A 16,506-nucleotide genomic window follows, 5' to 3' on the forward strand; every position below is an offset into this window, starting at 1 on the left:
CAGACAACTACAAATGAAAAAGGGTGAGAAGCCTGACTATCTACAAGACCCTGCCGAGGGCACAAGATCGTAGCTGAGGTAACAAGCTAAACGTCGAATCCCACGCGGAACTACTAGTGAGACTGAAGTCTCTCTGCAAAAACATAAATTAAGCAAACGTGAGTACAAATGTACCCAGGAAGACTTACATCAGAACTAGCTACATGTGCATCAATATCAACAAAGGGGGGGTGGTGAAGTTTAACTGCAGCAATCCAGCTTTGACTCAATGGCTATCCTAAACTACGACTGCGAGTAACTCTTTGAGGTGGCGCACACGAGTCCACATATTCACCAATCAATACACCACCATGGATCCGCTCCCGTCTCCCTACGAGAACGCCATCCATAGCACTCACGCTTATCTTGCGCATTTTAGAGTATCCACTTTCACTTGTCTATGAATTGTATAGGCAACCCAGAGGTCCTTTACCGCGGACGCGGCTATTCGAATAGATCAGTTATAAACCTGCAGGGGTGTACTTCTTCACACATGTTTCCACCACTTAGTGTCTGCACACGACATGTGCTCGGCAGACTTCAAGCGAAAGTCGACGTGGGTGTAGACCACGACCTGACTAACCACACAAGTCCCTAGTCCATGTTTATCGCCTATTCAGGTTCCATCAGAAGGGAGTCCGGCCGAGGTTTCCACTTACGGCCCCGAACGATGTGTGCAGGGTTCCCGAGGCACCAAACGGGCGTCCCAGTACACCTGGCACGTGCCTACCGCATCACAGCCCACCCCTCGGGTCAGCGCTGCGCACGGCCTCCAGCATACTACAAACACCAGAAACTACTTGCAACTCCTGGACAGAGGATAGGGGCGGTTAATAAGTCGAGCGGGGTCATATTTCAGGGCCCAACGTGTGGTAGTAGCTATTCATGGATCACAAACACAGAACTCAGTTCCTAAGGACGGCTTCAATGAGACAACCCACCATGTACTCCTACATGGCCTCTCACCGCTACCTTTACCAAATCGTGTTCACACACTTAGCTCTCAACAGTAGGACATGTTCACCACATTCCAATTCATCCCCGATGAATTGGACCCGACTCAACTCTAAGCAGTAGCAGGCATGACAAACAAGCATGAATGAGTAGGCACATCAGGGCTCAAACAACTCCTACCCATGCTAGTGGGTTTCATCTATTTACTGTGGCAATGACAGGTCATGCAGAGGAAAGGGGTTCAACTACCGCAGCATGTCACCGTTGAATTGTTGTTGTCCTAATGCAGTAAAAGAGAGCAGTAGCGAGAGAGTGGGATTGTATCAGAATGAACAAGGGGGTTTTGCTTGCCCGGCACTTCTGAAGATAGTATAGTTCTTCATCGGTGTCATCGATCTCATCGTCGGAGCCACGTCTACTAAGAGGGGACAAATACCGGCAACAGAGAAGGAACACAATCAATACAATGCAACAATATGATGCATGAATGTGACATGGCAATATGCTGTGATTTGAGCTAATGCATCTAGCAACGATTTAAATGGAGTTGGTTTGAACACAAGATTTAAATTCAAACTCCATATGTGAAGGTTTAAATGCCCTTTATACGATTTGTCCTAAAAAGCAGCCATAAGTTGTTCTAACATGCATGAAAATGGTACAGATTGATAGATTGGATTTTTCTGATAATTTTTCATATATAACTTATTTCATTTGGAGTTATAGATTAATTTCTATGATTTTTCTAAGTTTATAGCAATTTCTGGAATTTTCTGAATTATTTTAAATCCAGAAAACCATTACTGCATCAGCATGACAACATCATTGCATCAGCAGGTCAACTGGGTTGACCCAGGCCAAACCTGACGTGTGGGGTCCACTGGTCAGTGACTCATTAGGCAAACCCGGTCAAATCTAGCACTGACTGGGTTTGACCGGCGGTGGGGCCTGCTGTCAGTGGCAGTGAGGTGGCTAATTAGGGGGGGTTAGTCCTAATGACGCTCCACGTCGGCTATCGCCGGGGTTCGACCGGCGGCGACCAAAACAACGGCGGAGGCTCGCCGGACTTGAGCTACAGGCGGCGGCTGGACGCGCGGAGACCACTAGGGCGTAGCCCGTGCTCTCCCGCATCCAGAGGAGCAGGTGGGTGGCCGCGGGGGCGCCGGAGCTCGCCGGAACGAAGCTCGCGGCGGCGGCCGGAGCTCGGGTGAGCTCGGGCGATGGCTGTAGGGCACGTGGGGAGGATCTGGTGGTGGCTACGGGCTCCTGGAGAGGCGAGGAGAATGATGACGCGTGCAGGAGCGGCTGGTTCGGGCTCTGGCCATGGCCGGCGCCATGGAGCTCTCGGCTCCGGTGGCTAGGCGGGCTAGAGGAGGGGATGGACCGCGGGGAGAGGGGAAAAACGCTCGAGGGCTCACAGCGGTGCCGCAGGGATGGCCAGCGTGCTCGGGGAAGCTCGGACGGCGGCAAGTCGACAGTGGAGATCCGTGGCGGCCGACGTTGAAGAAGAGGTCGGGGGAGCCGCTGCAGGGCACGTCCGCTCGCGTGGCTTGGCGGAGACGGCGTAGAGGTCGACTTCTGAGCTTCTTGGTGCGTCGGAGGGACGTGTGAAGGCCGGTGGCCGTGGTGGTGGCGAGCGGCGTCGACGGTGGCGTTGTGGGAAGAGAGCGGAGGAGGGGCAGGGGGTCCCGGGAGAGAGGGGAGAGGTGCAGGGGTCGAGGGGCAGTGCGTGGCACTCAGGGAGGCGTCCAGACCCTCGGCGGCAAGCAGGAGCTGGCGAGGCGCGTGCTCGCGAGCGGCGGCCACGCGCGCTGCGTCCTTCTGGCGCGAGGTTAGTGGTGACTAGCAGGCGCCAGTGGGCTGGGCCGGCACAGTACCAGGCCAGGTAAGTGTCCCAGGTGAGTCCTTTCTCTCTCTTTTCTGATTCTGTTTCTGTTTTCTATTTATTCTGTAACTTTAGGGCTTTATTAAAAATACCAATACAATCTCAAAATTCATGAAACTGCTCAAGGCTGCTGTTTGGAATATTTCCAACAGTAAACATTTTAGTTCATGAATATTTGGACATTTAAAATATTATATAGCATTTAAATGCCCAAATGCAAATAGCATATGATTTAATTCAGTGACCTAGTTCTGTCCTAGAAAAATGTAAACCATTTTTGTCAGAGGTTCTAGACCAAGGCGAAGATGATGAACATTTTTGAAGGGCATTTCAGGTTCTTTGAAAAAGTATTTTAGTAACCCTAGTTGGATTAAGTGGTGTTGGGGATTTTTGCTATCCCCATTTCAACTTTAATTGAAACTTAAACATGATGCAACACAAGATGCTAGCACTAAGAATTACGAGAACTAGGGATGTGACAATCACTAAACATAAAAAAAATAGATACACAGTGGTGGCGACGGCGTGAGGCAGCGTGCGATGGTCGTGACTCTCGATGTGGCCCTGCATTGACCATGGCGAACGGCAACGTCAGCAGCGAGCCAGTGACGTGAGAGCCCAAGGTGGGTGGTAGGGGTGGGGGTGAACCATGAGGACCTATTCCCACGACATCTAAGGGCGTCGGTGGCGGCGGGGTCGGATGGGAGCTGAACGGGAAATGGGAGGGGTCGAGCAGATTCCTCTATTTTTTTATGAGCAGTGTCTTTCCGGAACAAGTTTGGCATAGTGGAGGAAACTTTGAGGAGGAAAGCTATCGTCTAGGACACTAAAACTTTTGGGGGAAGAGCTAGGTGGATGTTAATCCCTCGAACAAGAAAAAAAGGGGCACTAGGGAAGGCTTAGGGATGCTCATAAAGCATACACTCAGAAGACAATAGATATTCCTCATAAAACGTGATGAAATCGACATTCCTTAGCTGCTCACCGGTTTAACTGCATTTTTAGCTGCTCGCCCTTATAAGACTCAAGAGGATAATTGTTTCTAAACTACTTGTCCTCTTAGCCGAGATTCATAATTAGCGAGCGATTGTCCCCACGAACGAGTCTGATAAATTTTTTTTAAAAAAAGGAGGTTAAACCCCTGACCTTCATCATTGTGATGCACACAACTTTTTTTTAATTAAGTATCTCCCCAGAGTGTTAGTGCTGCTCCTGCTGGCTTATAATAATAATATGAAACGAACAGGCCGCTGAGACGTTGGCACATGCACAGAGACTAGTAGAACCATACTTGCAGGCACAAATTAAGGGCCACCACAAAGACTAGTGGAGCCACACTTCTCTGGTGCATGTTGCCAAAGGTCATTTCAACTCCCTGAAGAACAGCCGCAAAAAGTAAAGAAAAACTCCCTGAAGAACAGTGCTATTCCATACGAATGCACTGAATTTGCATTCTGAATACGAGCGGCTTCGAGCCACACATCGGTCGTCGGATTGCTGTAGAGCACGTGCGGTTCTTGAACCTTGCACGAGGCCCGCCCTGTAAACGGCTCGCGGCTCTCCCCTGACTGACTGACTAGTCGCACCGCACCTGTCTGTTCCTGTGGAGTACGTACATGTCTGCAGCAAGAAAATTCAGCGGGAGACACGACAGAGGTGGAGTCGCACCTTGTAACCTTAAGCCCACGCACAGGCGATCGACGGCGATGGGTGCGCCCACTCACGTCGCTTGCTCCTACGCCTGGATTTGTTCGGCACGCGCGTGGCGAGTCCTTCGTTGCACGATGGCGGCTGTCGTGCGGTGGACGAAAGCTATCGGGCTCGGAGTGGCCCGGAAGCATCGAGCCGATCGACGGCGACGGGTGCCCAACCCCGGCCGATACATGGACTACCGGCCGGGTCAGTCCTTTCCACGGTCCTATTTTATTTTTATTTTATATTATCATGTGAAGCCCATTAATCTGGAGGCTGGTCGTCGCATGACCGCGGCTTCTCGGGGAGCTTTGTGCCGGTCAGATCCCCGAGGTGATCAAAAGGAAGAAAGAAGCGCCGATTCGGGTGCACGACGCCACAACATCACGTCCATGTTTGACCGCTAGTCTAATGCAGTATGAGTAGTATATTCGCCACATTCCCTGTGATGCGCCACCGAGGGTTGGACGAAAAGCGATCATGTGGCACTGCTAAAGTATACTCTCGGCCGTCTTAAGTCAAAAATTTAAAACTTTGACCAAGTTTTTTAAGAAAAAGTAGCAACATTTATGACACTAAACTAAATTAGTAAGTAGGTCCGATTTGAAATGTACTTTAATAATATACAAATTTGATGTCACATATGTTACTACTCTTTTCTATATAATTGGTCAAAATTTTAAAACTTTACCTTGGGACAAAATGTAGATGTACATTTATTCGTGGACGGAGGGAGTATATAGCACTATTGTATGATACTACTCCCTCCTTTCCGGGTTATAGGGTTTAAAACTGAAATCTCATCAAACAAGGTAGATGGTGAGTGGGGGAATGTATCTTGTACTCCCTCTGTCTCATAATGTAAGACGTTTTCCGCCACTAGTGTAGTGTGAAAAAATGTCTTACATTATGGGACGGAGGGAGTAGTTTACTACCTTCGTCCTGGTTTATTGGGCCATTTCGTATTTAGTGTCAAATTTTGACCATATATTTTACTAACAAAATGTCAATGCATGTCATAAAAAATTATACCATGAGAAACTATGTTCAAATACGAATCCAACGATATAATTTTTGGCTACATGCATTAATATTTGGTAAGTTAAATCTATGGTCAAAATTTAACACAAAATACGAAAAGTACAAAACTACACATACTTTAATATGCATTAATTACAGTGTATGCATGCATGACCACTAAATGAGTACTAGCAACTGTTACATGTATTGGTTGGTTTCTTTTAATCATTGCATGTACCAATTTAATGCACCTTGGAATATGAACATGTGGTGAAAAGAAATGAAATAAGCCTTGTAATATGGAAAAACCGAAGAAATGAGATGAGCCTAATAAACCAAAAAGGAGGGAGTATCATTTATACATGTTCAATCCATGTGCTTTGATATATATTAATGGTCAAAGTCGTGCATCAATGACCGCCAAAGTCAACCACGCCTTAATCAGTTAAACCCAAGCATGAGGGTGAGGGCTTGTACGACCACGAGCAACATGGCGAGGACGATTCCAGCGGCGACTTTGGGGTATCGATTCTGATTGCGTCTATGTTTTGACGGTGATGTTCAAGATTATGATGAGCATTGAGGCAGACATCCACGCGAATGTGCCACATAATGCTTATAAAAAATTTGAACAATAATGTCATTTTTGGCGGCGCGAGCTACTCAATTTTGGTGGCTTCTGATGTTTCAAAAAATTGGCATTGATTTCACTCTCCCTAATGATAAAAAATATGCTAGGGATTTAGGGGGACACATACAATATTCTCTGCGGAGATCATTAAGCGTCTCCCCAAATGGCTGATATAAATTTTACCAACACTTCTCCACCTTCGTGAACAACACTGAGTCCGCCGATAGTGATAGTGGAAGTCGTGGGCAGCTAGAAGGGAAGAGAGATTTTTTATAGTTGCGGGCGGCAAACAACGGGAAAATAGGGCGAGTGGCGGGAAAACATGGCGGAAGACAAGGAGGGAGCTGACATTTCCCTCCCACGCGGGTGGTTGGTCAACGACACACTCCATATCCAGCCCCCTAGCCACCAAATATGGAGTCTCACGGTTTGTATATGGAGCACCCTTCATAAATTATGGCGACTCGGCCTCGGATGATGGCTCTACTAGAATGGCCTTTTCGGACAAACTGGCCATCACCGTTATTGTGTCGATTGGGACGATCTGGCCCTCGAATGATGGCTCTACTAGAATGGCCTTTTGGTCAAACTGGCCATTGCCGTTATTGTGTCGATTGGGACAATCTGGCCACACTGCTAGAGTTGCTCTGAAGAAAGAAATCTTGTCAGGTGGATAACTACCTATAGAGGTCAAGAGGGGAAGAAACATCAATGTCACATGGCATCGTCCTCACTTGATCCTTCCATAACTTAGTCGTCATCTACCTCGTCCGTTCCTACAACATTGACAAGAAGAACATCAATGTTATTGAACCCCTTGTGAAGTTCTTAGGAATCACATATCACCTTCATCGTCAGCAACGACAAGGACCTCCGTTTAACTTGTGCCCCATATCACATCAATGAAAATAAAACCACAATACTGCTTATTAATATTTAGTCACAAGAGTATAAAAAATAGATACGATAATATACACACTATAAAAGGTTTTCCCACAACAGTGGTGGAGCTTGGGTCAAAATGTTGGAGGGGCAATAGGACCGGGGGGGGGGGTGTAGAACATGGTTTGGGCCACTGCTTATATGGGCCAACTACTAAGGGATGATCACATATGATCTTTTCACTGGGGGGCGGCGACCTAGGTTGGCCCTCACTAAGCTTCGCCACTACCCACTAGACTAGCGGTCTCCACGTAAATGGCGAGTGCTCGTGGGCCAACAAGAAAAATACTAGAGGTAGGGAGTGTACTCATCAAGTTTATGCCTCATGCACCATACATGAGCCTCAGTGCACTAGAGCTTGTTGGCGATCTGATGGCGCATCTTCAACTTCTTAAGGTATTCAACAATCTTCTTGAGAAACTCAGTGGCTGCACATTGTGAGGTGATTGTTCTTTGGTGAGCTTGAAGAGTAAATTCCGAAGAAGGCATGAGAAAAAAAATCAAAGCTAAAGATGGGCATAAAAATTGAAGCTGGAACCAGCCAATTAGCGCCATCCAAGTTGATCAGGAATAAAAGGCAATGGAGTAAGGCCTTTGCTCCACAAAAGCGAGCGTCATCCTGTCCAATGACTTGCACACAAACCTCACAGCTACTCACGCAGGAGACAAGGTACATCGCCACCACGGGGAAGATAAAGCCCAACAATCGGGAGAGGTTTTGCCCACGCGGTCTAGTGAATTCGAATAAAAATTGAAACCCTCCGTAGTAAATCAAGTCCGTAGCCGCCAGCTTAGAGCAGTACAATAGAGCTGAGTCAGCGGGCTATAAGGAATAAATTAGTATATTTCTACTTAGTTGGAGGAAAGAGAAGAGGAGAGAGAAGGTAAGCGGGCTCTTCGTGAAGAGCCAACTCTAGCACGTGCTCCTAGGCACTTTGTGAGAATGAAAGGTGGGCCATATAATAAAAAAATAGTACACTCTTTTGATCTATTATTGTACATGTTGGCTATAAGATGGGCTGTAAATGACATGGCACTGGCTTATAGCCAGCAGATGGCTATATTATTAACCATGCTCTTATTTAATCTGGGAGGGAGAAATAGTTGCATTTATACATAAGTGGCGATGAAGTCTTCCACAATAAATATAAGTAATTCTTTTGCAATCGCTACATGAAACATGCACAATTCCACAATAAATACACTTGGATTCCCAGGATCCCCGGGTTATAAAAAGGAAACGCATGGCAGCATTTGTTTCCAAACGATCTGAAACCGTCCGATCAGGCTAATCCGGCGGCTCCCGTGAAACGTGCGTCGTCACTCCGGCCCCGCCGTGCCATGCCAAGTGCCACCCTCCATCCATCCATCCATCGTCCAATGGGCAGTCGCCAAGCCGGGGGACCGAGAGCTGGACGCGTCGGTTACCAAACAAAATCCGGCACGCCCCCGCAGTTTTACTAGTCTTTGAGATGAGATGAGAAAATGGCATGTTCCAGCCACCTTCGATCGGCTTCCATAACTCCCATCCCATGTTCCATGTTTCAGGAACAAACAAACAAACGGAAACCCCCCGACACGCCCCCAACAGACCGGACGCGGACGCGGACGCCGATCCTCTCAAACTTCCGCCTTTTTTTCTTTCCAATCTGTACTAGCCTGTGATTCTTCCACCCCTCCCCGCGCCGCCTCCCCTGATTTCTTTTCTCCCCACCCGCCGGATTCGGCCCCCTCCTTGCGCCCCTCAGCTGTCATCCTCCCCCAACCGAAATCCGCTGCTGCGGCGGCGGCGAGCCAGGCCGGCTGCTGCTCTGCTGCCCGCGGGCCGGTAAGGAACCCTAGCTTGACAGCAGATCGTCTCTCCCCCTATCCCTCCGGCAGTTCGAGCTATCAAGAACCGAGCCCTCCCCTCTCTCCGTGCAGGCGGCGGCCGATTCGTCTGGCGCGGGTTCGGCCGGGCGGCGCCGCCTTCTCCGCCAATCAAGATCGATCTGGGCTCTGACGGCAGCCCCTCGCGAGCTGCTGCCCGGCCGCGGGCGTCGTCGGGGACATGAAGGCCGCGCCGCTGCCCCGCACGAGAGCGGCAGCTTCTCCGAGGCGGCGCGCGTGGATACTCGCCGTCGCGGCCCTCGTCTCCGTCGTGGTGGTCTGGGCCTACCACTACCCGCCCCAGCATTACGCCTCCCCCGTCAGCAATTGGCTCCCGGTGGAGCCCGACAGGGAGCTGACCGACGACGAGAGGGCCTCCCGCGTTGTCTTCGGCCACATACTCTCCACGCCGCCTGTTCGGTCCAGGGGGTCCAAGATCGCCTTCATGTTCCTCACCCCGGGCAACTTGCCGTTTGAAAAACTATGGGAGAAATTCTTCGAGGTGCGCATCAATCAATTATACTATTTGTTATTACTAGTTCTTGCATCCACGTGCAGAGCAAGCTTTTAATTAAACTACACCCATGCTAGAAAGCTGTGAATTACTGCATATAGTAAGGATGAAGGACATACAGTTTGACATCTGTGGCTTGCTAAATAAGCAAGATTTAGAGGTGGATTACTTGGTCTTGGTGCACATCCATTGTTCCATTTTACCTCTCCGTACCTAGGATAGCCTGAACTGATTGCTATTGCCATGCTATGTCAACATTTTTTTATTGTCATTGGAATTTTGGACCTTCTGTCACAGCCACCTACTGTTATAGGATAGAATGATACTTTGTGCGACCATTTCATTGATTTTATGTTCCATGTAGAAGTATCGATCTTTTCAGCAATGCCATAATTCTTGTGTCATCACATTTTGCTCAGAGTTATCTGTTCATGTCTTCTGCTGCCGTCTCTGTAGGGTCATGAGGGAAGATATACCATATATGTTCACGCCTCGAGGGAGAAGCCAGAACATGTCAGTCGCTTATTTATTGGTCGAGATATACACAGTGACAAGGTAATGACATTGTAAATGATGCACAGTTTGAACGCTGTTATAACAAGGCATGCACTGTTCATATTAATTTAACAGCTGGCAATACAAAACACAAATTAATTTCAGCATTATGTCTATTCTTTAGAAAAATTGAAACTGTTATTCCTTGATCGGTATCGATATTTGCCATATAGATCTGTCTCGCAACAGTGTTCAGAAGCTAAAGACTACCTTGGGTGATATATATATATTTATTGCAGGTACAGTGGGGTCAGATTTCTATGGTTGATGCTGAGAGAAGGTTGTTGGCGAATGCTCTACAAGACATTGACAACCAGCATTTTGTGTTGCTTTCTGACAGGTCCACAGAGTATAGTTTGCTTACATCTGATTTTCCTTCATGATAAAATCCATCTGATGTCAACTCTTGTGCTGTTACAGCTGCGTACCTTTGCACAAATTTGACTATGTGTATGACTACCTGATGGGAACAAATCTCAGTTTTATTGACTCGTAAGTCAGACATCTGCTTAAATTTTTTCTCAAGGACTAGCCTTACCACTATTGGAGCTTCTATTTCTTACTTCCATTTTATTTTATTCCTTGGTCAGCTTCTATGATCCTGGACCACACGGAAATTTTAGATATTCGCAAAATATGTTACCTGAGGTTAGAGAGTCTGACTTCAGGAAGGGTTCACAGGTAATCTACTGTACTATCTATTAAGTTCATGGGCCAAAAGTATTTCGCACAGTAGATTCTTCAAGACAGCATGACTTGCTGTCTAAATTTTAAGCCTTTAATCTCCAGACAGTAATATTACTAAAGTTAATCCTTCGGTCACATAAGTTTGTGCCCCCCCGTCCCCTATTTTACTCTATTTTTGTGATATGTATTTTCATATAGAAAGATGCATCTCAACAAAGTCTCTAAATATTTCAGTGGTTCTCAGTCAAGCGGCAACATGCATTGATGACAATCGCGGACAGTCTTTACTATACAAAGTTCAAGCTTTATTGTAAGGTATGCCATGCCCTTTTACTCTTTCCTTTCCCATGTACAGTTGTCAGACATATCTCTACCCAGTTGTCTCACAGCATATAAGATTTGGTATATGCACTATATGGTAAACTTCATTTCATACTTTATTTTTCTTAAACTTGAGGATTATGTGGCACAATATCACATCCCTTGCTAGTTTGATATTTGTCATTGGATGATATAGTGTACTATTGAACTATCTATTATCTATGAGGTTGTACTTACTATTTGCTTTTGTAGCAAAGGAAACCTGTTCTGTCTCATTCATCGAAAGATGACAAACTTCCCAAAAATAAAATAAAATGTCCGTGATCTTTGTATAGGTTCTACAGTTGCTTTACACTGTATATCTGCATGTATTATTGTATTTTAGGTATTAATGAGCTATAATTACGAATTTATTATCATTGGTTTTAGCACACATCTTTTCTTTTAGTTTACCATAATGGGCTCAGATGTATGACATGTGTTTGCTCTGTTTGCAGCCAGGAATGGAAGGTGGACGCAATTGCTATGCCGATGAGCATTATATGCCAACACTATTCAATGTAAGTATACGACAGCCTTTTATATGTTGACATTTATCTCCATCAGTAATAACCATTGTGTCACTTACGATTATGGGAACTTGTATTTGCACAAAACAGATGATGGATCCAAATGGAATAGCGAATTGGTCTGTAACTCATGTTGACTGGTCGGAAGGAAAGTGGCATCCAAAAGCTTATCGGGCGCAAGATGTCACTTATGGGCTCCTGAAGAATATAACTGTATGTTTCTGTGTTATACACTTATAGATTTGTCTCGTGTCATGTCTACTTGTCAGAGGTCCTTTAAGTTCATCTCAAAATTGGTTCTAATTCCAATTCTTGATCTCGCTGCAGTCAATTGACATGAGTCACCATGTTACAAGCGATAGCAAGGTCTCTGTCTCTGTCTCTCTCTCTGTGTGTTTGTTTGTGTGCGTGTGTGTGTCTCTCTCTCAATGCTTCGCGTTCACATTTACCTGACAAATTCAAAGTGATGAAGAAAAGGAACTAATATAGAAATACTTGATTTGTTTCCTTGTTCTTACAGAAAGTGGTTACACAGAACCCTTGCTTATGGAATGGAGTGAAGAAACCATGCTACCTGTTCGCCAGGAAGTTCTACCCTGAGTCCATGAACAATCTCATGTACTTATTCTCGAATTACACCCTCTTTTGAGTGTGCTGTGCTCATCCCATATACTACAGGAATTTACAGGAGATATTTTTGCTATAGAAACATCTGTACATTTGGAAGGACATTAGATCTTTTGACAAGTTGGTGGATATAGAAGATATACGGAGGAGAAGGCATTCGCTGCAGTAATTGAGTGGTTCCCAATCCCATCTCCATCTCAGTCCATTTTAACTCGCTCCAGGACATCACATATTTAGGACGACCATGTCTTTTTACTAGTTTCTTTACAGATTTTTAGTCACAGATTCTGTGATGTATAGTAAGATTACTGTAACTCGGAAAAGCCATTAGATGATGCCCATTATTGGTTACACTAATACCACTGAGTCTGCTCAAAGCTCCGTCGTATCATTTCGCTTGTTCAAGTGGCTGTCATGTTCTGCATTTCATATTTCCACAGTACTTGCTTGATTTTGAAATATAAGGTGTATTTTTTTGGGAAAGTAATTTTTTTTCTTTTTTTCTGACCAGGTTTATATAGATTTTTTTTCATTGTGTATTTTTGTTCATGAAATATATTTTTATCATTATTTTTCGGTACTGAGATGTTGATATCTTTTTTTATAATATACTCTTTCTGTCTGGGAAAACTTGTCCCTGGCGGTATTTTACCAAAAAAAAACCTCGCCTTTCCTTCGACAAACCACGCGGCCCACCAAGCCTGCTCCGTCGCCTCGCCACGCGCCGGCCGCCTTCTCCCCCTCGTCTCGCCTCTTCTCTTCGTCTGCACCGGGAGATCAAGCGGGAAGGGATCCCCTTTTCTGCAAAGCCCGTGACTTGCCGGCTCCGGCGGCGGCGCTCATGCCCCCGTGAATTGCTCCAGCCACATGCAGAGAACCGCCCTCTTCGCTCCACCGGCTTCTCGTGTCGCCGCCGCCGCCGCTTCTGCTGCTTGTCTCCGTCTCCTGCATGCTCGACAAGGTACCGCAGGTCTCTGTCTCCGCCGCCGCGGCCGTCTGCTGCTGGTCTCTTTCTTCATGGATTTTCTTGCTTGCTTGTTTGTTTCTTCTTTCTGCTGAAGAAGCCGAGCTGATTTTCTACTCTTGGTTTCTGCAGCGATTGGAGGAGGAGTTGGTGCCAAGGACCGGACCTGATGCGCCTTGATACGTGATCTGCAGCGCCCTTGATCTCAGGTGCGTGATATGCAGCGCCCTTGATGATTTAGTACGGCTATTGTTCAGGCTATTGAACTAGTCAGAGCAGAGCAGTTTTGTTCTGACTAAATTCAGTTAGAACAAGCTAAGCTTCAGACTGCATAAAATGCTTCAGAACAAAATGCATAAAATTGTAACCACGGCCTGCATAAGATGCTTCAGACCGCAGAGCCCTGAGCTTTATGTCTGAACATTACAGTATTTCTGCACCATCGATGGACATTTCAGAACAAAAGAAAGGAATAAAAGCAATCAAGAACCGTAGAGGATACTGTATTTTGAAGCTATCACTTGCATTTTCTTCTTCCATTTAAACTGAGTTCAAACATTACAGTGGAAAAGGATTCAATTTCTTTACTGCATAAAAATGCTTCAGACTGCATAAAATGCTTCTTTTGCTGTGATAATCCAAAATGCTTCTTTTGAGTACAGTAGCTGTCAAATTTAGCCTATCTTGAGCTTGGGAGCTATCTTGAGCTTGGGAGTATATTTGTATGTTTGCTCACAATGGTGTACTGAAAATTGCAAATTATGGTGTAGTGTTTTGTAAATTTAGACTAGATTTGAGCAAGATAAACTGAATGTCGTCAAGCTAATTCAGTGTGTAAATCTAGATTTTTGTCAAACTAACAGTGTAAATTCAGAGCAAGATTTTGTCATTGTCAAAACTGAAAACTTTCGTGTTATCATTGATAAAGAAAACTGGAGAGATAGTTCAGAGAGAGGAGAAGGACAGGGGAGAGGTTCAGATTCCTCCCAATTACAGTTGGCTCAATAGCAAGGTGGAAAGAAGGGCCCCTGTTCCTTAAGTAACATGCTTAAGGAAAATTTAGTAAATTTTGTCACTGTCAAAACTGAAAACTGAAACATGCAGGATGTGGTGTTAATGTAGTGTTATGCATTTCTTTATCAATCATCCTGATGCTGTCGTGTGGACATGTGGTAGCACTGAATAATGAATTTGTGTTAACACTGAATTTGTGGACACGTGGATACTGAATTTGTGTGGACATGTGGTAGCATTTTCTTTATCAATCATTGGTTCATGTAAGTACTATAGACCTTCTATTATAATCTGAATATATAGAAGCATTTCTTTATCAATCATTTTCTTCTCCAATCTGATAAAGAACGGATGCTACATTTATGTTCATATAATCCGAATATATAGACCTTCTATATATAGAAAATGGCAGCATTGGTTCATGTAAGCACTATAGACCTTCTATATAGTTCTCCGCACACATCGGTACTGAAAATTATTCATATCATCTCTTTGGGGCAAATTCAACATTTATTTAGAGGAGTAACCTTGCCTTATCAATGGTGAGTAAACACCCCTGTCTGTAATAACCTTGCAAGACAGTGATATGGGATATTTTCAGTAGAATCACTAATGGAGATAATGGATAGTGCAAAGGTCAATATGATCTTCTTATTTAACTAATCAAAACATAGCCTAGTTAGGCCCTGTTTGGTTCATAAGTCCTAAGACTTTTTTTAGTCCCAACTTATAAGTCCCAAGTCCCTAAAAAGTCCCTACCTGTTTGGTTCTGGGACTTATAAGTCCCTATAAGACCATATTACAACTATAAGTCCCTATAAGACTCTCCTTGAGAGTCTTATTTCATAAGTCCCAAATGCCCACTTTAAGTCCCTATAAGTCCCTCCTGTTTGGTTTAGATGGGACTTATAGGGACTTTTTTAAGTCCCTAAACCAATAAGTCCCTGGAAACAAACACCCTCTTAGTCTTGAGGAATCTAGTGGAATCATACTGCTTGTTTCCAAAATAAACTGATTGATTGTGCACTGAAAATTGATTGATTGTTTCCCAAAGTTAATTGATTTATTCCAAAAATTGATTGATTGTTTTAAAAAATTGTGATTGATGTTTCCCAAAGTTGATTGATTTATTCCAAAAATTGATTGATTGTTTCCAAATATCTTCATGCATCCCAGGAGTCGCAGCAGGGGCTTGGGCGGGGAAGGAGCAGCAGTGACTTGCCCAAACCCCGCACCAGAGTGGGTGGCCGCGGCGGGCACCAGGAAGCAGCCGCGGAGACGATCAAGGCGACGAGGAGGAGCCGCCCGTCGAAGCGGTCGCCATGGAGGAGCAGAAACGACAGATGATCGGCGGCAGAGCTCGCCTTCGTGCGGGCGGCGCACGTGGGCAGGGGCGACGCAGATTGGCCGCGGGCCATCGGCGGCAACCGTCGCAGGGCGCGGACGGAGGGGGTACCAAATTAGATCCATCATGAACTATATTTTAATTATCCTAAATACTTATTAGCGCAGCTACACTAATTGGAGCTCCCGAGCGCACGGATCAGAGCCGTCCGATACATGCACGTGTTGACGCATGTGATTATTTAAGACAGCGGACGATGACAGTGTGTGAAGACCGCGCCCACGTGCATGTAAATAACCAACACTAATGTGCATGCATGTGCTGTCTTCACCTATTTATTTCGTTTCAATTTTTTCAAAAAGCTACAACTTTTGAACTGAGTGTCAGAACGAAGAACCGTTTTTACCGTTGGGTTCCTCGCGACGAGCTCATCGAAACTAGATCTCATATGTATATGTTTTGATGTGTTTTTTCAAAAGCAACTTTGATGCTAGATGAGGCAACTTTAGTGCTAAACATGAGCAACTTTGATGCTATATGAATTGTATCATGTGTATAGGTGAATTCGCCTAGTAGCCTCCCAATTAGCTGTGTGCAGTAGTGTAATAGGTGGTTATCATGGTGGCTAAGTTGCATACATCGAAAACTAAGTTGTAGATAGCTTAGTTGTCTATAATACGGTAAAAGTTGCCTGCCATAGAGGGCAAATATTTCTAACATTGCTTCTAAGTTGTCTACCTTAAAAACTATGTTGTCTACGTTGCTACGAAATTTCCTACGAGTGATCCTCAATTGCCTACAATACTATGGAAATTGTCCATCAAGGGACCTAAGGATCCTACAATGTTGTTTTTTTGTGGGATTTAAGTTATCTATCA

The 16,506-nt window shown here is 45.3% G+C and overlaps 1 protein-coding gene and 1 long non-coding RNA gene across 5 annotated transcripts; both read left to right on the forward strand.

Annotated features, from left to right (window-relative positions):
- Positions 1–8,538: 8,538 nt before the first annotated feature.
- On the forward strand, positions 8,539–12,710 carry LOC109781358 (glycosyltransferase BC10). 3 transcript variants are annotated; one of them, XM_020339965.4, is made up of 12 exons: positions 8,711–8,991; positions 9,087–9,534; positions 10,003–10,101; positions 10,341–10,441; positions 10,522–10,593; positions 10,692–10,782; positions 11,023–11,103; positions 11,607–11,669; positions 11,769–11,891; positions 12,006–12,044; positions 12,199–12,296; positions 12,385–12,710. In XM_020339965.4, the coding sequence occupies exons 2-12, from the start codon at positions 9,214–9,216 to the stop codon at positions 12,437–12,439; spliced, it is 1,143 nt and encodes a 380-aa protein (XP_020195554.1). In that variant the 5' UTR covers positions 8,711–8,991; positions 9,087–9,213; the 3' UTR covers positions 12,440–12,710. The 3 variants fall into 3 exon arrangements, with proteins under 3 accessions (XP_020195553.1, XP_045089189.1, XP_020195554.1); XM_020339964.4 differs by having other exon boundaries at positions 8,539–9,534; XM_045233254.2 differs by having other exon boundaries at positions 8,539–9,534; positions 12,199–12,710.
- Positions 12,711–12,997: 287 nt separating this feature from the next.
- On the forward strand, positions 12,998–15,621 carry LOC141041765 (uncharacterized). Of its 2 annotated transcripts, none has more exons than XR_012203276.1 (3): positions 12,998–13,266; positions 13,402–13,478; positions 14,198–14,308. It is a non-coding gene; the product is annotated as an uncharacterized lncRNA (long non-coding RNA). The 2 variants fall into 2 exon arrangements; XR_012203275.1 differs by lacking the exon at positions 14,198–14,308 and adding an exon at positions 15,460–15,621 and having other exon boundaries at positions 13,010–13,275.
- The last annotated feature ends 885 nt before the right edge of the window (positions 15,622–16,506 follow it).

This window comes from Aegilops tauschii, chromosome 2, assembly GCF_002575655.3.
Source record: "Aegilops tauschii subsp. strangulata cultivar AL8/78 chromosome 2, Aet v6.0, whole genome shotgun sequence".
Lineage (NCBI taxonomy): Eukaryota > Viridiplantae > Streptophyta > Magnoliopsida > Poales > Poaceae > Aegilops > Aegilops tauschii.